The 23,882-nt window shown below is 45.3% G+C and overlaps 1 protein-coding gene across 5 annotated transcripts in view; it reads left to right on the top strand.

The window, feature by feature from the left end:
• RAB27B (RAB27B, member RAS oncogene family) overlaps positions 1–23,882 on the top strand; it is a 347,777-nt gene that overhangs the window by 310,461 nt on the left and 13,434 nt on the right. For all 5 annotated transcript variants that reach the window (XM_068251327.1, XM_068251326.1, XM_068251325.1 and 2 more), the window contains one exon: positions 2,565–2,736. In XM_068251327.1, coding sequence (XP_068107428.1) covers positions 2,584–2,736 — 153 coding nt within the window. In that variant the 5' untranslated portion in view covers positions 2,565–2,583. The remainder of the gene's footprint in view (positions 1–2,564; positions 2,737–23,882) is intronic.

The raw sequence follows: 23,882 nt of genomic DNA, 5'->3' as shown, positions 1-23,882 counted from the left end.
TCATGCCAGGTGCACCTGAAATGTACAGATATGAATAGATATCCTCTGGTACCCACCTACTGGTCATTAGTGAACGGACGGCTATGAGGGTTGGGGATTAGGGTTGTGGGGACCCCAGCTGTTTACCTTTGCTTTCTATGATACAGGTGATGGAGCAGAGTGATAGGTATCTGCAGATAGGCACCCAGTATAACAGGTTAGAACTCTTTACTGATGAGAAAATATGCAGAGATAAAATCATACATCACCATCGTGTAATGCAACTTACCGTACTTAGAAAAGAGAGTAACACAGAGTGAATACAGGAAATCACAATACCATAGAGCTCATCACTACATTTTACAGACAGTGACATCTTGTGGTTGCTTTACTATACTGCAGTTTACCTAATAATAATGTTGTTAAACCTCTAACAACAGAAGCCTCTCCTTCAGAGCAGGTGTTGTGTTATGGAAGGTGTACATGGCAGTCACACATAATGTGACCCTCAGCTGGCAGTTCCTACAGCTGACGGGCATCACCACAGGTGGAGTGGAAGGGGTGTGAACATATGGGGGGGGGGGGCTCCAACTAAAGTGTGGTGGGTATTCCAACCCTTCACTAGTGCACCTGTAGTTACATATTCCCCCTCCATATAATATGCTCTAGGAGACTGAGCAAACCAATGGGAACAAAATATTTAATAATGTTATTTCAAAAGATAACACCGCTTTAAAGGATACCTGAGGTGACATGAGACATGATGAGATAGACATGTGTATGTACAGTACCAAGCACACAAATAACTATGCTGTGTTCCTTTTTTTTCTTTCTCTGCCTGAAAGAGTTGAGTTAAATATCAGCTATGTAAGTGGCTGACTCAGTCCTGACTCAGACAGGAAGTGACTACAGACAGTGTAACCCTCACTGATAAGAAATTACACACAAATAAACACTTTCCTAGCAGAAAATGGCTTCTGAGAGCAAGAAAGAGATAAAAATAGTCAATAGTTCATACATTTTAGCTCTGGATTACTTCAATGAATGTGTCATTGATCAAAAGCAATGCATGTTGGATTATTATGGCTCTGTACAAATTAACAAGCGGACACATCATTGCATCCCAGCGGTTCTGGAGGTGTGTTTAGCTTCAAAGGGTACAATGGTTAATTTGCATATATTCAGCAGTGATGCACTGGGAGACATCTCAAGCTCACTCCAACCTAAATTATCGCAAATTCTTTCTGTTTTAAGAAAGCAAACTTTTGTTTTTCTTAACATCTTAGTAAGGGGGCTTTTAGGACCATTGTAGTCCCTTACACACTCCAATGAGTTCTGGGTCACCATGAGCTTGCTGGTTAGTCTGTACCTCTCGGTGTTACAAGCCCTACTGCATAGAGCAAAATTAATCTATGCCATGCACTGATGAGGATCAAACAATCCGAAACAGTCTGTATGCATGTTGGATTATTATGGCTCTGTACAAATTAACAAGCTGACACATCATTGCATTCCAGCACAGCAGTTCTGGAGGTGTGTTTAGCTTCTAAGGGTACAATGCTTAATTTGCATATATTCAGCAGTGATGCACTGGGAGACATCTCAAGCTCACTCCAACCTGAATTATCGCAAATTCTTTCTGTTTTAAGAAAGCAAACTTTTGTTTTTCTTAACATCTTAGTAAGGGGGCTTTTAGGACCATTGTAGTCCCTTACACACTTCAATGAGTTCTGGGTCACCATGAGCTTGCTGGTTGGTCTGTACCTATCAAAAACAATAAAACAGTTAAAACTTAAAAAGTAGATTTAAACATAAAATAAAACTGCGGAATATCTTAAAAAGTCATTTTTAGGAGAAGGAAGATAGATACACTTGTTTATTTCATTCATTTATTTTTGCCTCGGGTGTACTTTAAGTTGGACTCCCATATATGTGTGTATATATGTGTGTATATATATATATATATATATATATATATATATATATATATATATATATATTATATATCACCCAAGCTCTGAAGAGTCGAGCACATTCCTAACTAGCCGCATAGATAGTGTGACACAGGAGGCCTGTGTTAAAATCTCAGCTCTTCCTGTTCAGTAAGCCAGCACCTATTCAGTAAGGAGTCTTCGGGCAATACTCCCTAACACTGATACTGCCTATAGACTGGGGTCTAGTGGTTGCAGCTCTGGTGCTTTGAATCCGCCAGGTGTAAAGCACAATATGAATGTTATTTGTCTTGGCTTACTTAAATGTACTTAGCCTGAACCTATTAAAATATAATTGTGATTTTCAAGGTGGGCATTCTGCTGCTCCAAGCTAATTTCCTATCCAGTAAGACCATTGACATTTATTACATTCATTCTCTTGTGAGCGGTGTACATGACTGATAATATATTGTATCGGGCTGCACCCATTTGCACAGAAAATATGAATACAGTATAAACAATATATCACAGTTTGTCAGAGCTGTGTGTGTATAGATATATATGTTTGTTTTTATATGTGTGTGTTCTGTTTATAGTTTTGATCTATATATAGCTGCATTATTGACCAGTCCCCTCATTTGTGCCGTCTCCCAGGTTCACCGCAGTAGACACTATGACGGATGGTGACTATGATTATCTGATTAAGCTCCTGGCGCTCGGAGATTCTGGCGTGGGGAAGACAACGTTCCTATACAGATACACAGACAACAAATTCAATCCTAAATTTATCACGACGGTCGGAATAGACTTCCGGGAAAAAAGAGTGGTGAGTTACCCGATAGTATCCTGATGGCGGGGGGTTTTCTATCACGATGATGCATGATATCAAAATACCCCTTTTTGGTCATGGCCTGCTTACATCTCACAAAAATACACCGCTAGCTGTCTCCAAGGATTTAGTAACGACAACCTCCTTCATAACCTCCTCCCACAAACAAGAATTCTCCTGGGCTGCCCATATTCACTGGAGCTCGCTTGCTCATACTGTAAGGTTTCCATCCTCCCTTGCCAAGTTTAGGCAAACAGCTCCTCCAGGATTGCCTACACTTCCTCCTCATTATTTTCTTCCAATACAAACTAATAGCTACTGCCCAATTCCTCCAGAAGAACTCGTTGGGTTGTGTAAGGGGCTGCAATGGTCCTAAAAACCTCCTTACTAAAATGCTACAGAAAGCAAACATTTGCTTTCTTAAAGGAATACTGTAGGGGGGAAGGGGTCGGGGAAAAGGAGTTGAACCTACCCTGGGCTTCTAATGGTCCCCCGACCCCCGCAGACATCCTGTGTCTGTGCAGCCACTCACCGATGCTTTGGCCCTGCCTTCGTTTCATTCTGGAATTTCAGACTTTGAAGTCTGAAAACAACTGTGTCTGCATTGCCGTGTTCTCGCTCCCGCTGATGTCACCAGGAGTGTACTGCGCAGGCACAGACCATACTGGGTGACATCAGCGGGAGCGAGGGCACGGCAACGCAGGCGCAGTGGTTCAGACTTTAACCATTTCAGCCCGTGGGGATTTTCCACCTTTCCATTTTTCCAGTGCATCAGAGCAATTTTCACCTCCCATTCATTCGCTAATAACTTTATCACTACTTAACACAATTTATTGATCTATATCTTGTTTTTTCCGCCACTAATTAGGCTTTCTTTGGGTGGTACATTTTGCTAAGAATTATTTTTTTATAAATGCGTTTAAACAGGATTAATAAGAAAAAATGGAAAACATTCATTATTTCTCAGTTTTTAAGGCTAACAAAGAACAGTAGTCCCCTTTAAATACCGCACCACTCCATCAATTGTAATCAATTCATCATCTTTATTCAACAAACATAAAAGCACTTAAAACCAATGTGAGCAGCCATGTAATAATAATAAGATAACCGTCCATGATTAATGTATAAATAAATCTCCACAAGAGTATCACCAAACAGTAATGCCCCTGAATACATATAAAGTAAAAATACTGATGTAAAAATCTACCCTGCTAAGCAAAAAAGTGATCCAGCAACAAGGACAGTGAAAAACATGCTAAAAAGTGACCATAGTGCTTGAAGAAGAAAGACCAGTACCAACCAGATAAATTGAAAGTGATACAGTGCATATAATCAGCGTAATAACGCTGTAAATAAGGTGCAATTAGCCATAAAGGTGCTGCGTGCACAAGAGAAAAAGACAGCGACTAGCGCTGAGGAAAGAGCTTAACGCTTACCAGAGGATCTGAGTGTGGAGATGAACTACCATGGCATACCAAACCTGCCGTCGCGATTCGCCGCTTTCCGCAATATAGCGGCTTCCACTGGCCAGTGGAAGCCGTTATATTGCGGAAAGCAGCGAATCGCTTGGTGATACTCTTGTGGAGATTTATTTATACATTAATCATGGACGGTTATCTTATTATTATTACATGGCTGCTCACATTGGTTTTAAGTGCTTTTATGTTTGTTGAATAAAGATGATGAATTGATTACAATTGATGGAGTGGTGCGGTATTTAAAGGGGACTACTGTTCTTTGTTAGCCTTGTATATTAATTTGTTCCTTTCTGCACACTCGTATAATTTTTCCCTTACTCTTGGGGAATGGTTGATGGTGCTTGCCCATTTATGTTTTTAAAGGATTATTTCTCAGTTTTTGTCCATTGTAGCTTTAAAATAATCCACGCTACCATAATTAAAACCTATGTATTTTATTTGCCCGTTTGTCTCGGTTATGACACCATTTAAATTCCGTTTTGCGTCCATCACTATTTACAAGCTTATAATTTTAAAAAAATTTCATAGTATACTCCCTTCAAATGCATATTTAAAACGTTCAGACCCTTAGGTAACTATTTATGTTTGTTTTTTTTTTGTCATTTTTTTTTTCCATTAAAAATTGTATTTGGGTAATATTTTGGTGTGGGAAATAAACAGTTAATTTTTAATGTTATTATATGTGTAAATTGTAATGTAAAAAATATGTAGATGTAGTTTTAGTGTTTGGCCACAAGATGGCCACCTTGAGTTAATTTTTTTCTCCTTGTGCTTCTCGATCACCGGAAGCACAAGGTGGACGGGGAAACTTTTTTTTGCAGAAAGACTGAAGCCTCTAGTAAGAGCGCTTCGGTTTTTCTGCTGGGGACACGGATCGGTGATCAGGAACCATGTTCCCATTCACTGATCCCAGGGCTACCGGGGGAAAGCACGGGGAAAGCAAGTGCGGCACCGCAGCAGAGCAGCCGCCTGGACGTGAGGATCATGTCCGGGGCGGCAGAAATGGTTAAAGTCTGAAATTCCAGAAGTGAACCGGAGACGGGGCCGGAACATCAGTGAGTGGGTGCGCAGGCACAGGATGTCTGCGGGGGACCAGTGCATCACTACTGAAATATGCAAATTAACCATTGTCGTCCTTAGAAGCTAAACACACCTCCAGATCCGCTGGAATGCAATGATGTGTCAGCTGTTAATTGTACAGGGCCACAATAATCCAACATGCATACAGACAGTCATGGCATGGATTAATGTGGCTCTATGAAGTAGGACTTGAAACACCCAGGGGTACGGACTAGTAGCTGCTGCATGCTTTTTTGGCAGTTGGACCCAGGTGTAAACAGCTATTTCCCACAATGCAACAAGGTTCACAGACAGGAAACTACCAGGACCACGGTCCTCAAAGTTTCTTGTGGGAGGGTTTTCACCACAATATCAGCCATACAGAGCCCCCTGATGATCCGTTTGTGAAAAGAAAAAGATTTCTCATGTAAGAGGGGGTATCAGCTACTGATTGGGATGAAGTTCAATTCTTGGACACGGTTCCTCTTTAAGGCAGCTGAGTTGGCCGATAAAGACCGGCTCAGCCGACGATCGGGCGTGTGTACGGCAGCCGGTGACCCCCAACCCACGAACGATCCACTGGTCAAATCTATTCAACCCCAGCGACGCCTATCCTTTGCCGTTCCTATTGTTGGCGCCACCTGCTGAGTGATGTCACGCGTACACCACTCGTTCCTCCATCACCCCCCGCATAGCAACACAGCATGTTGTAAGCTACAGAGATCACACACGTGTTTGCGCCTAGCCCAGCGATGTCGCCCAAGGGGAAGGGGGACAGGTCCTGATCCCCGACAGGTGACATCTGTCAAAGGTGTGTACGCACCTTTAACCACTTGAGGACCACAGTCTTTCTACCCCTTAAGGACCGGCCACTTTTTTTCCATTCAGACCACTGCAGCTTTCACGGTTTATTGCTCGCTCATACAACCTACCACCTAAATGAATTTTGGCTCCTTTTCTTGTCACTAATAAAGCTTTCTTTTGGTGCTATTTGATTGCTCCTGCGATTTTTACTTTTTATTATATTCATCAAAAAAGACATGAATTTTGGCAAAAAAATGATTTTTTTAACTTTCTGTGCTGACAATTTTCAAATAAAGTTAAATTTCTGTATACATGCAGCGCGAAAAATGTGGACAAACATGTTTTTGATAAAAAAAAAACCATTCAGTGTATATTTATTGGTTTGGGTAAAAGTTATAGCGTTTACAAACTATGGTGCAAAAAGTGAATTTTGCCATTTTCAAGCATCTATGACTTTTCTGACCCCCTGTCATGTTTCATGAGGGGCTAGAATTCCAGGATAGTATAAATACCCCCCAAATGACCCCATTTTGGAAAGAAGACATCCCAAAGTATTCACTGAGAGGCATAGTGAGTTCATAGAAGATATTATTTTTTGTCACAAGTAAGCGGAAAATGACACTTTGTGACAAAAAAAAAGAAAAAAAAAAGAATCCATTTCTTCTAACTTGCGACAAAAAAAAATGAAATCTGCCACGGACTCACCATGCCCCTCTCTGAATACCTTGAAGTGTCTACTTTCCAAAATGGGGTCATTTGTGGGGTGTGTTTACTATCCTCGCATTTTGGGGGGTGCTAATTTGTAAGCACCCCTGTAAAGCCTAAAGGTGCTCATTGGACTTTGGGCCCCTTAGCGCAGTTAGGCTGCAAAAAAGTGCCACACATGTGGTATTGCCGTACTCAAGAGAAGTAGTAGAATGTGTTTTGGGGTGTATTTTTACACATACCCATGCTGGGTGGGAGAAATATCTCTGTAAATGACAATTTTTTCATTTTTTTTACACACAATTGTCCATTTACAGAGTTATTTCTCCCACCCAGCATGGGTATGTGTAAAAATACACCCCAAAACACATTGTACTACTTCTCCCGAGTACGGCGATACCACATGTGTGGCACTTTTTTGCACCCTAACTGCGCTAAAGGGCCCAAAGTCCAATGAGTACCTTTAGGATTTCACAAATCATTTTGCGGAATTTGATTTCCAGACTACTCCTCACGGTTTAGGGCCCCTAAAATGCCAGGGCAGTATAGGAACCCCACAAATGACCCCATTTTAGAAAGAAGACACCCCAAGGTATTCCGTTAGGAGTATGGTGAGTTCATAGAAGATTTTATTTTTTGTCAAAAGTTAGCGGAAAATTGATTTTTATTGTTTTTTTCACAAAGTGTCATTTTCCACTAACTTGTGACAAAAAATAAAATCTTCTATGAACTCACCATACTCCTAACGGAATACCTTGAGGTGTCTTCTTTCTAAAATGGGGTCATTTGTGGGGTTCCTATACTGCCCTGGCATTTTAGGGGCCCTAAACCGTGAGGAGTAGTCTGGAAATCAAATTCCGCAAAATGACCTGTGAAATCCTAAAGGTACTCATTGGACTTTGGGCCCTTTAGCGCAGTTAGGGTGCAAAAAAGTGCCACACATGTGGTATCGCCGTACTCGGGAGAAGTAGTACAATGTGTTTTGGGGTGTATTTTTACACATACCCATGCTGGGTGGGAGAAATAACTCTGTAAATGGACAATTGTGTGTAAAAAAATCAAAAGATTGTCATTTACAGAGGTATTTCTCCCACCCAGCATGGGTATGTGTAAAAATACACCCCAAAACACATTGTACTACTTCTCCCGAGTATGGCAATACCACATGTGTGGCACTTTTTTGCACCCTAACTGCGCTAAAGGGCCCAAAGTCCAATGAGTACCTTTAGGATTTCACAGGTCATTTTGCGAAATTTGATTTCCAGACTACTCCTCACGGTTTAGGGCCCCTAAAATGCCAGTTCAGTATAGGAACCCCACAAATGACCCCATTTTAGAAAGAAGACACCCCAAGGTATTCCGTTAGGAGTATGGTGAGTTCATAGAAGATTTTATTTTTTGTCACAAGTTAGTGGAAAATGACACTTTGTGAAAAAAACAATAAAAATCAATTTTCCGCTAACTTTTGACAAAAAATAAAATCTTCTATGAACTCACCATACTCCTAACGGAATACCTTTGGGTGTCTTCTTTCTAGAATGGGGTCATTTGTGGGGTTCCTATACTGCCCTGGCATTTTAGGGGCCCTAAACCGTGAGGAGTAGTCTTGAAACCAAATGTCGCAAAATGACCTGTGAAATCCTAAAGGTACTCATTGGACTTTGGGCCCCTTAGCGTACTTAGGGTGTAAAAAAGTGCCACACATGTGGTACCGCCGTACTCAGGAGAAGTAGTATAATGTGTTTTGGGGTGTATTTTTACACATACCCATGCTAAGTGGGAGAAATATCTCTGTAAATGACAATTGTTTGATTTGTTTTACACACAATTGACCATTTACATAGAAATTTCTCCCACCCAGCATGGGTATGTGTAAAAATACACCCCAAAACACATTATACTACTTTTCCTGAGTACGGCGGTACCACATGTGTGACACTTTTTTGCAGCCTAGGTGCGCTAAGGGGCCCAACGTCCTATTCACGGGTCATTTTGAGGCATTTGTTTTCTAGACTACTCCTCGCGGTTTAGGGCCCCTAAAATGCCAGGGCAGTATAGGAACCCCACAAGTGACCCCATTTTAGAAAGAAGACACCCCAAGGTATTCCGTTAGGTGTATGGCGAGTTCATAGAAGATTTTATTTTTTGTCACAAGTTAGTGAAAAATGACACTTTGTGAAAAAAAACCAATAAAAATCAATTTCCGCTAACTTTTGACAAAAAATAAAATCTTCTATGAACTCGTCATACACCTAACAGAATACCTTGGGGTGTCTTTTTTTCTAAAATGGGGTCACTTGTGGGGTTCCTATACCGCCCTGGCATTTTACGGGCCCAAAACCGTGAGTAGTCTGGAAACCAAATGTCTCAAAATGACTGTTCAGGGGTATAAGCATCTGCAAATTTTGATGACAGGTGGTCTATGAGGGGGCGAATTTTGTGGAACCGGTCATAAGCAGGGTGGCCTTTTAGATGACAGGTTGTATTGGGCCTGATCTGATGGATAGGAGTGCTAGGGGGGTGACAGGAGGTGATTGATGGGTGTCTCAGGGGGTGGTTAGAGGGGAAAATAGATGCAATCAATGCACTGGGGAGGTGATCGGAAGGGGGTCTGAGGGGGATCTGAGGGTTTGGCCGAGTGATCAGGAGCCCACACGGGGCAAATTAGGGCCTGATCTGATGGGTAGGTGTGCTAGGGGGTGACAGGAGGTGATTGATGGGTGTCTCAAGGTGTGATTAGAGGGGGGAATAGATGCAAGCAATGCACTGGCGAGGTGATCAGGGCTGGGGTCTGAGGGCATTCTGAGGGTGTGGGCGGGTGATTGAGTGCCCTAGGGGCAGATAGGGGTCTAATCTGATAGGTAGCAGTGACAGGGGGTGATTGATGGGTAATTAGTGGGTGTTTAGGGTAGAGAACAGATGTGAACACTGCACTTGGGAGGTGATCGGACGTCGGATCTGCGGGCGATCTATTGGTGTGGGTGGGTGATCAGATTGCCCGCAAGGGGCAGGTTAGGGGCTGATTGATGGGTGGCAGTGACAGCGGGTGATTGATGGGTGGCAGTGACAGGGGGTAATTGATGGGTGATTGATAGGTGATTGACAGGTGATCAGTGGGTTATTACAGGGAAGGACAGATGTAAATAATGCCCTGGCGAATTGATAAGGGGGGGTCTGAGGGCAATCTGAGCGTGTAGGCGGGTGATTGGGTGCCCGCAAGGGGCAGATTAGGGTCTGATCTGATGGGTAACAGTGACAGGTGGTGATAGGGGGTGATTGATGGGTGATTGATGGGTAATTAGTGAGTGTTTAGAGGTGAGAATAGATGGAAACACTGCGCTTGGGTGGTGATCTGATGTCGGATCTGCGGGCGATCTATTGGTGTGGGTGGGTGATCAGTTTGCCCGCAAGGGGCAGGTTAGGGGCTGATTGATGGGTGGCAGTGACAGGAGTGATTGATGGGTGGCAGTGACAGGGGGTGATTGATGGGTGATTGACAGGTGATCAGTGGGTTATTACAGGGAAGGACAGATGTAAATAATGCCCTGGCGAATTGATAAGGGGGGGTCTGAGGGCAATCTGAGCGTGTAGGCGGGTCTTTGGGTGCCCGCAAGGGGCAGATTAGGGTCTGATCTGATGGGTAACAGTGACAGGTGGTGATAGGGGGTGATTGATGGGTGATTGATGGGTAATTAGTGAGTGTTTAGAGGAGAGAATAGATGGAAACACTGCGCTTGGGTGGTGATCTGATGTCGGATCTGCGGGCGATCTATTGGTGTGGGTGGGTGATCAGTTTGCCCGCAAGGGGCAGGTTAGGGGCTGATTGTTGGGTGGCAGTGACAGGGGGTGATTGATGGGTGACAGGTGATTGGCAGGTGATTGTCAGGTGATCAGTTGGTTATTACAGGGAAGGACAGATGTAATTAATGCACTGGTGAATTGATAAGGGGGGGGGGGTGTGAGGGCAATCTGAGCGTGTGGGCGGGTGATTGGGTGCCCGCAAGGGGCAGCTTAGGGTCTGATCTGATAGGTAACAGTGACAGGTGGTGATAGGGGGTGATTGATGGGTAATTAGTGGGTGTTTAGAGAAGATAACAGATGTAAACAATACATTTGGGAGGTAATCTGACGGCGGGTTTGCGGGCGATCTAATGGTGTGGGTGGGTGATCAGATTGCCCGCAAGGGGCAGGTTAGGGGCTGATTGATGGGTGGCAGTGACAGGGGGTGACAGGGGGTGATTGATGGGTGATAGGTGATTGGCAGGTGATTGACAGGTGATCAGTGGGTTATTACAGGGAAGAACAGATGTAATTAATGCACTGGCGAATTGATAAGGGGGGGTCAGAGGGCAATCTGAGCGTGTTGGCGGGTGATTGGGTGCCCGCAAGGGGCAGATTAGGGTCTGATCTGATAGGTAAAAGTGACAGGTGGTGATAGGGGGTGATTGATGGGTGATTGATGGGTAATTAGTGGGTGTTTAGAGGAGAGAATAGATGTAAACAATGGATTTGGGAGGTGATCTGATGTCGGATCTGCGGGCGATCTATTGGTGTGGGTGGGTGATCAGATTGCCCGCAAGGGGCAGGTTAGGGGCTGATTGTTGGGTGGCAGTGACAGGGGGTGATTGATGGGTGATTGATGGGTGATTGACGGGTGATTGACAGGTTATCAGGGACGATAGATGCATACAGTACACAGGGGGGGGGTCTGGGGGGGGTCTGGGGAGAATCTGAGGGGTGGGGGGGGGTGATCAGGAGGGGGCAGGGGGGGGGGATAAAAAAAAAAATAGCGTTGACAGATAGTGACAGGGAGTGATTGATGGGTTATTAGGGGGGTGATTGGGTGCAAACAGGGGTCTGGGGGGTGGGCAGGGGGGGGTCTGAGGGGTGCTGTGGGCGATCAGTGGGCGGGGGGGGCAGATCAGTGTGTTTGGGTGCAGACTAGGGTGGCTGCAGCCTGCCCTGGTGGTCCCTCGGACACTGGGACCACCAGGGCAGGAGGCAGCCTGTATAATACACTTTGTATACATTACAAAGTGTATTATACACTTTGTAGCGGCGATCGCGGGGTTAACATCCCGCCGGCGCTTCCGTATGGCCGGCGGGATGTTACGGCGGGTGGGCGGAGCCAGTTGCCGGGGGAAGCGCGCGTCATCAATGACGCGATCGCTCCCCCGGCATGCCTAAAGGACGCGCCGCCTGAAGGCGTATTGCGGTCCTTTAGGCGTCCACTTTGCCGTCGCCCATGGGCTGTGGGCGGTCGGCAAGTGGTTAAAGGACCACTATCGTGAAAAAATGTACAATACAAGTAAACACATACAAATAAGTAGTATGTTTCTTCCAGAGAAAATGAGCCATACATTACTTTTCTCCTATGTTGCTGTCACATACAGTAGGTAGTGGAAATCTGACAGAACCAACAGGTTTTGGACTAGTCCATCTCTCCATGGGGGATTCTTAGCAAGGTTTTTATTCTTTACAAAGACACTCCTTGAAAATGATTTATATAAATATGCTGGCCAGCCTCCGTGCTCGCTGCACACTTGTTTGGCAGTTGGACAGAACAACTGCCATTCAGTAAGTGCTTTTGAAAATAAAGAAAACCCTGAAAATCCCCATGAGGAGATGCTTCAGTCCAAAATATGTCAGTTCTGTCAGATTTCTACTACTTACTGTAAGTGACAGCAACCTAGAGGAACAGTAATTTATGGCTCATTTTACTCTGGAAATAATGTACTTCTTATTTGTAGATGTTAACATGTATTTTAAATTTTACTATTTTCGCCATAGTGGTCCTTGAAGGTGGCCATACACTGGTCAATGTGGCCATCAGGCAGATCTCTCTCACATCATTATCTGATCGAATACCTCCACATACTGTGCACAGATTTTAGCATGATGTGTGCCTGGCTGCCAGGTCTGTACACAGCTCTGCTTATCTTGTTCATGTTATGTACAGAAAAACTTTCACTGAGGTGCAATTTGCTGTTAATAGGGAGGGTGATAGATGGCCAGTTCTTAGGGCAGTTGGACAGCAGCTGCATGATTCACCTCCCAATAATGTCTCCAGCCTGCCTGAGGGTTCCTATCCATTCTAAATGAAGTCAGAGCAAATTAAGAAGGGAATCCTACAAATGATCTGCACATGGCGGTGACCCCGGGCCTCGGCTGCAGCCCAGATCCCCACAGGATTAATGGAGACCACAGGATGATTGTGGCGCAGGCTCTGTCCTCTTCCCTCTGCAGCAGATGGGACAGAATCAAACAAAATCCAATCAGGCAAGTTGCAGAAACCACTGTATAAAAGGCCTGAACGTACGCATCTCTATTTCTATCTCACATTTAGTCATTTACATTGCTAAGGGTGCCCATACATTACTTGATATTGCAGCCCATCGACCTTCTGCATCAATAATTTATCGAATCAGAAAAGAATCTGTGCTGCAACATGGCCGCCCAATTGATTTCTCGATCGATTTGCATACTGAAATCAGGCAAATGGATCGGTCAGGAACGGCGGAAAAATCTTTGTCGCAAGGGCTCAATTGGGTGGCGTGGCGGTAACAGCTTTTTTTTTTTTTTTTTTTAGTTTCAATAGTTTTTATTAAATTTTTAAAAGTGCTTACAAAGTAGAACATTAACATGAGTAGGAAATTGGACAATATCACATATGCTTCATATATGAGCAAGTTACACAATAGAACATTAGATCACTAGAACAAACAGTGGAAATCTTTATAATGCAATCTTTTAATATCTTAACTCTTAGATTTATCCAACAGGTATCACTTTATAGCATTAGGCATACGACTATATTTCCACCTACTACTGGAGCGCGTGTAGAGCACTACCTTACTGAGGTTACTATTTAAATAAACCTTTAAACCTACCTACTACTTGGTGCAGAGCTATCTAAAGGTGAAGCTTGGCCAGTTGCCAACTTCGGCCGAGACTTCAGTTTCTACAACCTTTTATACGGTGGTCAGATCTATCTAACTCAGAGCCCCAGGAGGGACCCTGTCCGCTGACTTTTTGACAGGGTTTCCTAGGGGGGGAAAAGTTTGAACCTGCTTAACTCAGAAGGACGGGGAGGCTAGCGCCTATGGGGGGGGGGGGGGGGAGGGTGGGAAGGGGGAAAGTTTGTACCCAAATTCACACTACGGTGTTCTACCCAGATATTTTTGGTAACAGCTTTTGATAACGCAATGCCCAACAGACTCTCGGCCAATGTCCCCCCGAGGGTGAAATGTCGCCAACACTGTGTTCAGTGTTTTAAAGTCTTGCTTCTCCATCAGCGCAACTCCTGCCCTTCTCCGGTGTCTGCCGTCACTGCTAGCACCTGTACCATGTGACACTGGCGCATGTTTGACATCACAACATGTGATGAATCACATGGTGCCAGCTCTCTCAGTGACACTGAACATTGGGAGAGGCCAGGCTTCATGGCAGCTTAGAGGTGAGACTTTAACCTTCTGGAGAAAGCTGCAAGTAAATCGTACGCTGCACTTGTGGCAGCCTAAATCTGATGCCGCGTAGGATTTACACCAGTTGCTCTTTCTGCTCCCGCCACAATCGTGCACACCGGAGAGGGGAGGTTAAGCTGTCATATGACAGTCGACATCTCCCCTCACTGATCAGGCTCCTGATCACATGATCACTGTGACCACTGGCTGATCGTAGTCATCACTGTTGAGCAGCGGCAGTAGGAGGGGAAGAAGAGGACCGGGTTTCGACTACCTGACGTCCCCCCCCCCCCCCCTTCCCGGTGATCGTCACTCCCCTCTGCTCTGCCTGGCATCCCTTTTTGCTCTGGCTCTAATGTCGGGTCCCGGCTTGATGATGTCATCAGGCTGGGACCCGGAACTTAGCGGCAGTGCAAGCAGGGATGCCGGGCAGAGCGGAGGGGGCTAGTGCTGCTCATTACAGGACCCTGGGAGCAGTGGGAGGTGAGTAATGGCTGCTGGCTATACTGGGGACACCTGGCTATACTGGGGACACCGGTGCCTATCTATCTATATTGGGGATATGCCTGGCTATCTAAATGCGCCCCCTCCTCCCCCATGTAAAATGCTCTGGTCCCTAAGGGGGGTTAGACAGCCGGTCCCCAGAAGGTTACAGCATGGGCACAGGAGGGACATTTCTCACATTTGGGTGCAAGGATGATTCATGGTGAAGTCTATTGGAAATCTCTGTGCATTGTATGTGCAGGCAACAGATCCCTCTCTGATCACTTTCAATCAGAGAGGGGTCTACAGTATCTGATGGTCCATCTGACCCAATGCCTGGTACATTCAACTTCAGATCAACGGTTTGAATTGATAATTTCTGATTTCCTGATTGGACCTGGTGATGTATGGTCACCTTTACTGACTCGTACTTTCAATACTATTTAAAATGTATCGCCATACAAAGAGCCCAAAAATCTGACACTGGCTCTGATGCTACATTTTTTTTTCTGTATTACAAGGCTTTAACAGTTAAGAAGAATGTCCTAAAAATGTTGGTCACATGACCTCAAGCGTCAGAACACAGAATGGGCTTGATTCACTAAACCGTGATAACTCAAATATCACACCTTAGCAAAAATATCACACCTTATAAAAAGATATCACACTTTATCAAAGATAACACACCTTATCGGAATAGCATAGCAAGCGCTACGAACGTATGCCTGCTAATTGGCAAAGGCACTCGTCCTGCCCTGTGGTTTTGTAGCATTTGCTATGCTACGCTGATAAGGTGTGTTAACTTTGATAAGGTGTGACATCTTTTCATAAGGTGTGATATCTTTTCATAAGGTGTGATATCTTTGACAAGGTGTGATATTTGAGTTATCACGGTTTAGTGAATCAAGCCCACAGTGTGTTGCAGACTTTGTGGGTGTGGCTACATTTTCAGCCTTCATTGCATCATCCCCAGAGTCCAGACTGTAATGCTGGGCATACACGGGTCAATCTGGTGGCCGATTAGCCGCCGGATCGACTCCCGCCACGTCCGCGCGTGCGCCCGGATCGATTCCCGCTTGTCCCTGCCGGCGCTTCTTATCTTCTGCTCGATTCGCCGCTATTGTCCGCCCGCGGGTATCGAGCGCGGAGTCCATCCCCGCGGTGATCTGACACGTCGGATATTATCAATCGAGCCATCAGCGGCTCGATTGATAAGCCTGCGTCGAGCCGTGTATGCCCAGCATTAGGCAGAAGGCATGTCTGAGGCAGGAGTCACACTTGTCAGCTGAACTTATGGTAATCAATGGGCTAGGCCACACTTAAATGCAGATTTTGTTCGCAGAAAAAAAAACTGACATCTTGCGCAATTTGGCAGGTTTCTCTATGAATTACATTACTTGCTGTAAGGCAGGCTTGTCTTTCAGTTTTCTGAAAGGTGTGGAAAACTGAAAGACAGGTGTGACCCCTTTCTTTATCCATAGCTCCCAATTGTCCCTCTTTTGGAGGGACGGACTCATTGGGAGCCCTGTCCCTCTTTCAGAACTTTGTCCCTCTTTCTATGTAAATATATGTATTTCTCTACAAAAAAAATGTGTTTGATTGACTCTAAACTTTATTCACATCCTTTAAATTAATATATTACTAATTTCAAATGTTCGTATGAATGAAAATGAACCAGGATAGAGAGGATCAGTGTCCTTTGAATTATAAAACAACATATTTTTCTGAAGAAATCTTTAAGGTATGAGTGACTAGGGGTGTGACGGGGGCATGATCAGGGGTGTGGCTTAAGTGTCCCTCTTTCTCATCTCAAAAAGTTGGGAGGTATGCTTTATCTCCTTGAGAAGTCTGCAGCTTATAACAATGAGGTGGGTGTGGCTGATACACTGGCTACACCCACCTGCATTGCCATGGCCCGCCCCATCTCGACACCCGCTGCCTAATTGGTGGCTGCTGAGCTGGGGGGCAGGCCGTGGCAATGCAGGTGGAGGTTTCTGAAGAGCAGTCTTTGGAAACATGGTGTCAACTGCACTGCTGAGGAGGGGGGCAGAGCATCACCCCCAGACTTTGTGATTTATACATTAGGTCTTTAAATGTTTATAAAAGTCTTTAAAGTGGATCCGAGGTGAACTTTTACTCATTGCATAATTATGTTCCTTTCCTATTGTTTATAGGGCATTCCTCAAGCCAAATACTTTTTTGTCTTTGTTTTTATACTCTAATTCCCTATAAACTAAATAAACCACGCCCACAGGTTTTCAGAGAGCCAAGGCAGTAGCAAGGGCTCATGGGAGCTCAGTCTGGGCAGGAGGAGGAGGAGGTGTTACTAGCCATTGATTTCAGAGGCAGAGGGGAGGAGGGGGGATTAGGTTTTTTTTCACAGGCTGAGTGCTCAAGATACAGATAAGCCTGCCTCTGTGTAATGTTTACAAACAACATGGCTGCTGTCATTGTATCACAGGAAGAAATAATCATTTTCTATTAAAGTTGTTTGCAGCTAGATTTGCTGTGTAAACTATCTAAACTTTAGATAAGATATATAGAAGTTACTTGTTATAGTTAGTGTTTCATCTCGGATCCACTTTTAAATGCTTATAAAAATCTTTGCCTGAATTGGGAAATGGAGCAGTCTAAGGTCTCCATAAAGCGAGAGCGTGCCTGTCGCCATAGAATGGAGATGTATTCCATGAAATGACAATGCCGTATACACAGGCAGCTTTAATCACTGATGCTTCTATATGTTATTAGTTCCTGGAAACTGCTGAGGCTTGGCTTGTGTTAATGAGGAACAGAAAAATCCCATCATTTCTAATGACAGAGCTGTTTAGATCTCTAAATATAACCTATTAACAATTATGTCCCAGTTTCTCAAACTAGGATGAGCCGGTAAGATACAAATTAGCCCGTCTCCTAAAGCCACTCAGGAACTCATGCTACCTGTGCCCTCCCTATGGCGAGATTGCTGGCAGTCAGTGGTGACGGGCATCAACGTCTGTACAAATGTGGCTGCCAGACAATGTACACTGCAGATTTCCTATTGGGTAAGGTAAGAATCTGGCCCCAGCCCATCACTCTTCCTTGAACCTATTGCTATAATAGTAACTGAACCCCTGATGGCAGCCCAGGGCTCAGTGTCTGTGGGGGACATTTATCAAAAGTGTCTGAGACAAAATATTAGTAGGTTTTTAGAAATGCAAAACTGTCTCAGACATCCTAAGAAATCACTAAATAGTGCAGATTCCTTCTTACACTGTTAGGAATAGGAGAAGTTAGGGAGGTCTCTCAGGCAGTGCAGTGTGTGAGGAAAATTGCCGTTGCTGAGGTAACCAACACATCTGCTGTCAGCAAGTTCTGAGTGAGGGGGGAGGAGCCCTTCACAAATCACATCTAGCCTGCACTGCTGCACTATCTGGAGAACTGCTATGAAGCACTTCTTAATCTGCAGCAGTTTAGGGATGGATTTGCACTTTTTCTTAACTGTAGTGCAGCTCTAGAAATCCATGCTAAACTGCTGCTATTACGTAGGATTTGAGAAGTTTCTTATTATCATGCAGAACAGTTCCTCTTCTGGTTACAACAGTTTTAGAAGAAAAAACTGTCCGCAATGCTTTGATAAATCTGGCCCTGTGACCTTCTCCAACTCTATATAAAACAAAAAAGGAGAAGTCAGACATACAGTGAAGCTACGCTCACAGTGCATTATGGTGCGATGTAACGGATGCATAGTAAACCCATGTGATGTTCACACATGGCCGTTTCTACAGCCGTGCAGTCCGTGCGGGCGCCCTGAGCACTGCTGGGAGGGGGGCGCTGTGATGGAGGGGGGAGCCGCAGCCGCGGGGAGGGCAGCCCGACCTATCTCTCCCTTCCTCTCCCCGGGCAGCCCTCCGTGCGATCCCCCCTCGGACTGCAGAGTAATGCAGCAGGGAAGCGCTATACAAAACTACTCACCTCCCTGGTTCCAATCGCTGCTCACTCGCCGCCAGTCTCCTCTCTCCATAGACGCTGATACACACACACGCTGCTTCCGGCTAAACAGGAAGCAGCGTGTGTATCAGCATCTATGCAGAGAGAGGAGACTGGCAGCGAGTGAGCAGCGATTGGAACCAGGGAGGTGAGTAGTTTTGTATAGCGCTTCCCTGCTGCATTACTCTGCAGTCCGAGGGGGGATCGCACGGAGGGCAGCCCGGGAGAGGAAGGGAGGGATAGGTCGCGCTGCCCTCCCCGCGGCTGCGGCTCCCCCCTCCATCATGGGGGGCAGCTACCTAACCTATACTGGGGCAGCTACCTATCTAACCTATCCTGGGGGGCACCTACCTATCTAACCTATACTGGGAGGCACCTACCTATCTAACCTATACTGGGGGGGCACCTACCTATCCTGGGGGGCACCTACCTAATCTAACCTATACTGGGGGGCAGCTACCTAATCTAACCTATACTGAGGGGGCAGCTACCTAATCTAACCTATACTGAGGGGGCAGCTACCTAATCTTACCTATACTGAGGGGGCAGCTACCTAATCTAACCTATACTGGGGAAGCTACCTATCTAACCTATCCTGGGGGCACCTACCTATCTAACCTATCCTGGGGGGCACCTACCTATCTAACCTATCCTGGGGGCACCTACCTAATCTAACCTATACTGGGGGGCAGCTACCTAATCTAAGCTATACTGGGGGGCACCTACCTAATCTAACCTATACTGGGGGGCACCTACCTACTCTAACCTATACTGGGGGGGCACCTACCTAATCTAACCTATACTGTGGGGCACCTACCTAATCTAACCTATACTGGAGGGCACCTACCTACTCTAACCTATACTGGGGGGGCACCTACCTAATCTAACCTATACTGTGGGGCAGCTACCTAATCTAACCTATACTGGCAGGCAGCTATCTAACCTATACTGGGGGCAGCTACCTATCTAACCTATACTGGGGGACACCTACCTATCTAACCTATACTGGGGGGCAGCTACCTATCTCACCTGGGGGACAGCTACCTAATCTAATCTATACTGAGGGGGCAGCTACCTATCTAACCTATACTGGGGGGGGGGAGCTACCTATCTAACCTATACTGGGGGGCACCTACCTAACCTATACTGGGGGGCAGCTACCTATCTAACCTATACTGGGGGGCACCTATCTAACCTATACTGGAGGGCACCTACCTATCTAACCTATACTGGGGGGCACCTATCTAACCTATACTGGGGGGCAGCTACCTAATCTAACCTATACTGGGGCAGCTACCTATCTAACCTATCATAGGGGGCACCTACCTATCTAACCTATCCTGGGGGGCACCTACCTATCTAACCTATCCTGGGGGCACCTACCTAATCTAACCTATACTGGGGGGCACCTACCGAATCTAACCTATACTGGGGAGGCACCTACCTAATCTAACCTATACTGGGGGGCACCTACCTAATCTAACCTATACTGGGGGGCAGCTACCTAATCTAACCTATACTGGGGGGCAGCTACCTAATCTAACCTATACTGGGGGGCAGCTACCTATCTAACCTGGGGGGCAGCTACCTAATCTAACCTATACTGAGGGGGCAGCTACCTATCTAACCTATACTGGGGGGGGGGGGCAGCTACCTATCTAACCTATACTGGGGGGCACCTACCTAACCTATACTGGGGGGCACCTACCTATCTAACCTGGGGGGCACCTACCTAATCTAATCTATACTGAGGGGGCACCTACCTATCTAACCTATACTGGGGGGCACCTACCTATCTAACCTATACTGGGGGGCAGCTACCTATCTAACCTATACTGGGGGGCAGCTACCTATCTAACCTATAGTGGGAGCATTAACTTATCTAACCTGTATTGGGGGCACCTAACTACCTAGCTAGCCTATACAGGTGACAACTATACTGGCTATTTATATTGGAGGCACCTACCTAACTAACCTATACTGGGGGCATCTACCTATCTAACCTATGCTGGGGGCAACTATTCTGGCTACCTATATTAGAGGCACCCACCTAGCTAACCTGTACTGGGGGCACCTACCTATCTAACTTATACCGGGGACGCCTGCCTATCTAACCTATACTGGGGGCAACTATACTGGCTACCTATACTGGAGGCACCTACCTGGCTAACCTATACCGGAGGCAACTATACTGGCTCACCTATGCCTGGCTACCTATACTGGGGGGACCTATAGCTGGCTACCTATACTGGGGTACCTATTCTGGGGGAATCTATACTGAGTGCAACTAGACCTGGCTAACCTATACTGCGGGCACTCATACCTTGCCTTTGGGTGCAATTCTTACACCCTCGCCCTGGGTGCATTTTAGCCTAGAAACTGCACTGCGTTCACAGTACGGTGCTGTCTAACAGAGCACAGCCCCCCTACACACTGCATTACTGCATAACGTGCGTGTTAATAGTGACGGTGAAGCACACTTTTACCGACTTCACACATATCCCTGCAATTTCTGTCTGCGCTATTTTTTGTATTTGTGATTCTGCATTTGTAATATTTTCGCATCTGCTTCTTTGATTTGTGTTTTAATGCAAATGTTTGCGTTCCGATTCTTCGATGCATACCAATTAAGATAATTTACATGAATATGTATGTAATTCTTTTCGCATTCGCATGCAAACTTTAGCATTTGGAATGACTTGCATTGTAAACAATTTGCATGTGCAGTGCGGAAAAAAAATCATATGGCCCCGTTTCCAGCGCAGGAACAGTAACAGCTCTCCGTTCTGGTAAGGTGGAAATAGCCGAGCCCGATCGTATCCGCTCTACTGCGCAGGCGCAAAGGACTTTCGCAGGGGTTTAACTAGAGATAACTGCCCCCCCCCCCCCGCGAACCTTTGGATGTGGCCCCCTAGCTGTTGTTGCTGGAGGGGGGAGTGTTGATGGTAGCACGAGGTGAGGGAAGGGAGACTGGGGCCCCCATACTTGCTGCTGTTTTTGCCTGATGCTCCTCTTTTCTGTGGTGTGCCCCCTCCTGCCCTTAAAAATGAGCCAGTGCCCCCCCCCCCAGCCTTCTCTCCCTAAGACCCCCCTGCAGCTGCATCCCTTGCAGAGGATATTGTTACGCCCATGGACTCGCATCTGTGCAGTAGAGCGGATACGGGTATTTTCACCTTCCCTGAACGAAGAGCCGCTACTGCACAGGATCATTGTAGGTAAATATGTACCACGCCGCTGTTTGGAGGGCTGCAGCCAGGGCCGGGCCGAGGCATAAGCTGGAGAGGCTCCAGCCTCAGGGCGCAGTGTAGGAGGGGGCAGGGCCGGATTTCTGCAAAGGCCACAAAGGTCACGGCCTAGGGCGGAAAAAAATCAGAAGGATAAAAGGGCGGCAGGACCTGAGAGAGATAAGAGGCTGCATGTCAAAATAAATCATTTCTCCTGCTCCAAAGCGCCCCGGCTTTGCTGCACACACACAGTCAGAATTCCAGAGCTCCGTGTATTTTCCTTACTTCGTGGTGTGCGATGAGACCGTGCTATCTACTGAACATACACGATTCAGTTTATTGCCAGGGGTGAGAGAAACATGGATCACAATGTAGACAATTTCTGATCCAGTAAAAGTAAACATTTTAACAGAATTATTTCCACTTTACAACTCAAGCTGGGCTAAACAATGTATTGCTGGTCAGACTCTGTTAATGACTTGAGCCATTCCTTCTCCTCTCTCCCCCTGTATTGTAAATCTTAAACAGATAAGGGTTTTTTTCCTTAGAGAGATTTATGGCAGCCCCTTCTAAGCTAAATCTTAACCCCTTGCTGGCTCATTTTAAAGGCAGCAGTAGTCTAGTATGAGATAGACAACTTCTCTATAATTATAATTACAAATGTACTGTTGTATACTTTTGTATTGTTACATTCTGTTTTGTATACCAAAAGTAATAACATACACTAAAAATTAAAAAAATATATATTTGTACCGTGTTGGCAAACAGTAAAAAAACACCTGTGAAAGAATCAGTACAATAAATACTATAAAATAAATGCAACAGATCTGTGATTACAGAAGAGCAGAGAGGGAGATGAATGCCGCTCTGCTACTTCATGCCTGGTACACACCATGCAATTTGCCATCAGATAGATGGGTTCAAATTGATTATTTCTGACAGGTCTAATCTGATTTCTGATCATTTTTCTAATCGACTTTGTATAAGTGATCGGAAAATCGATTCAACCCATCTATCTGTTGCGTACCAGGCATTAGGGACTCACTGCTCTAACAGGAAAACAATCATTCATCATTTTTCAGAGAGAAAACATTCATAGGTATCCTGCAAACAAGTGATCGTTAAGGCTCATACACATATCAGACTATAGTCTTTGGAAAAAGAAAGATCACAGTCCAATCTTACCACCCTTCATGTAGTATGAGAGCCATACCTTCACAGTCTTTTCTATGGAGCTGAACTCCCCATCAGAAAAAATCTTTGCAAGATTCTGCACACACATATGCTGTACAGACACAAAAGATCAGTATCTGCAAAAGATCTGTTCCTGCCACAGATCCGTTCCTGCAAATTGCATTCATAGTCTATGAGATCTGCAGATCATCATACACACCTTGTTTAACTGACATTCATCTGCAGATCAGACAATCATCTGCAGATCTGAAAATCCATCCTGGTGGATCGGATCTGCAGATGAATGTCTGTTAAACAAGGTGTGTATGATGATCTGCAGATATCATAGACTATGAATGCATTTTGCAGGAACAGATCTTTTGCAGATACTGATCTTTTGAATGTGTACAGCATCTTTGTGTGCAGCATCTTGCAAAGATTTCTGTCTGATGGGGAGTTCAGCTCCATAGAATAGACTGTGTAGGTATGGCTCTCATACTACATGGAAGGGGGTAAAATTGGTCTGTGATCTTTCATTTTCCTAAAGGCTCATACACACATAAGACCACAGTCTTTGGAAAATGAAAGATCACAGACCAATTTTACCCCCTTCCATGGAGTATGAGAGCCATACCTACACAGTCTATTCTATGGAGCTGAACTCCCCATCAGATAAAAATCTTTGCAAGATGCTGAACACGTTCAAAAGATCAATATCTGCAAAAGATCTGTTCCTGCAAAAGATCCGTTCCTGCAAAATGCATTCATAGTCTATGATATCTGCAGAT

This window comes from Hyperolius riggenbachi, chromosome 1, assembly GCF_040937935.1.
Source record: "Hyperolius riggenbachi isolate aHypRig1 chromosome 1, aHypRig1.pri, whole genome shotgun sequence".
In the NCBI taxonomy this organism is placed as follows: Eukaryota; Metazoa; Chordata; class Amphibia; order Anura; family Hyperoliidae; genus Hyperolius; species Hyperolius riggenbachi.
Note: the sequence above shows the minus strand (reverse complement) of the source record. Positions and strands in the feature narration are given on the sequence as shown.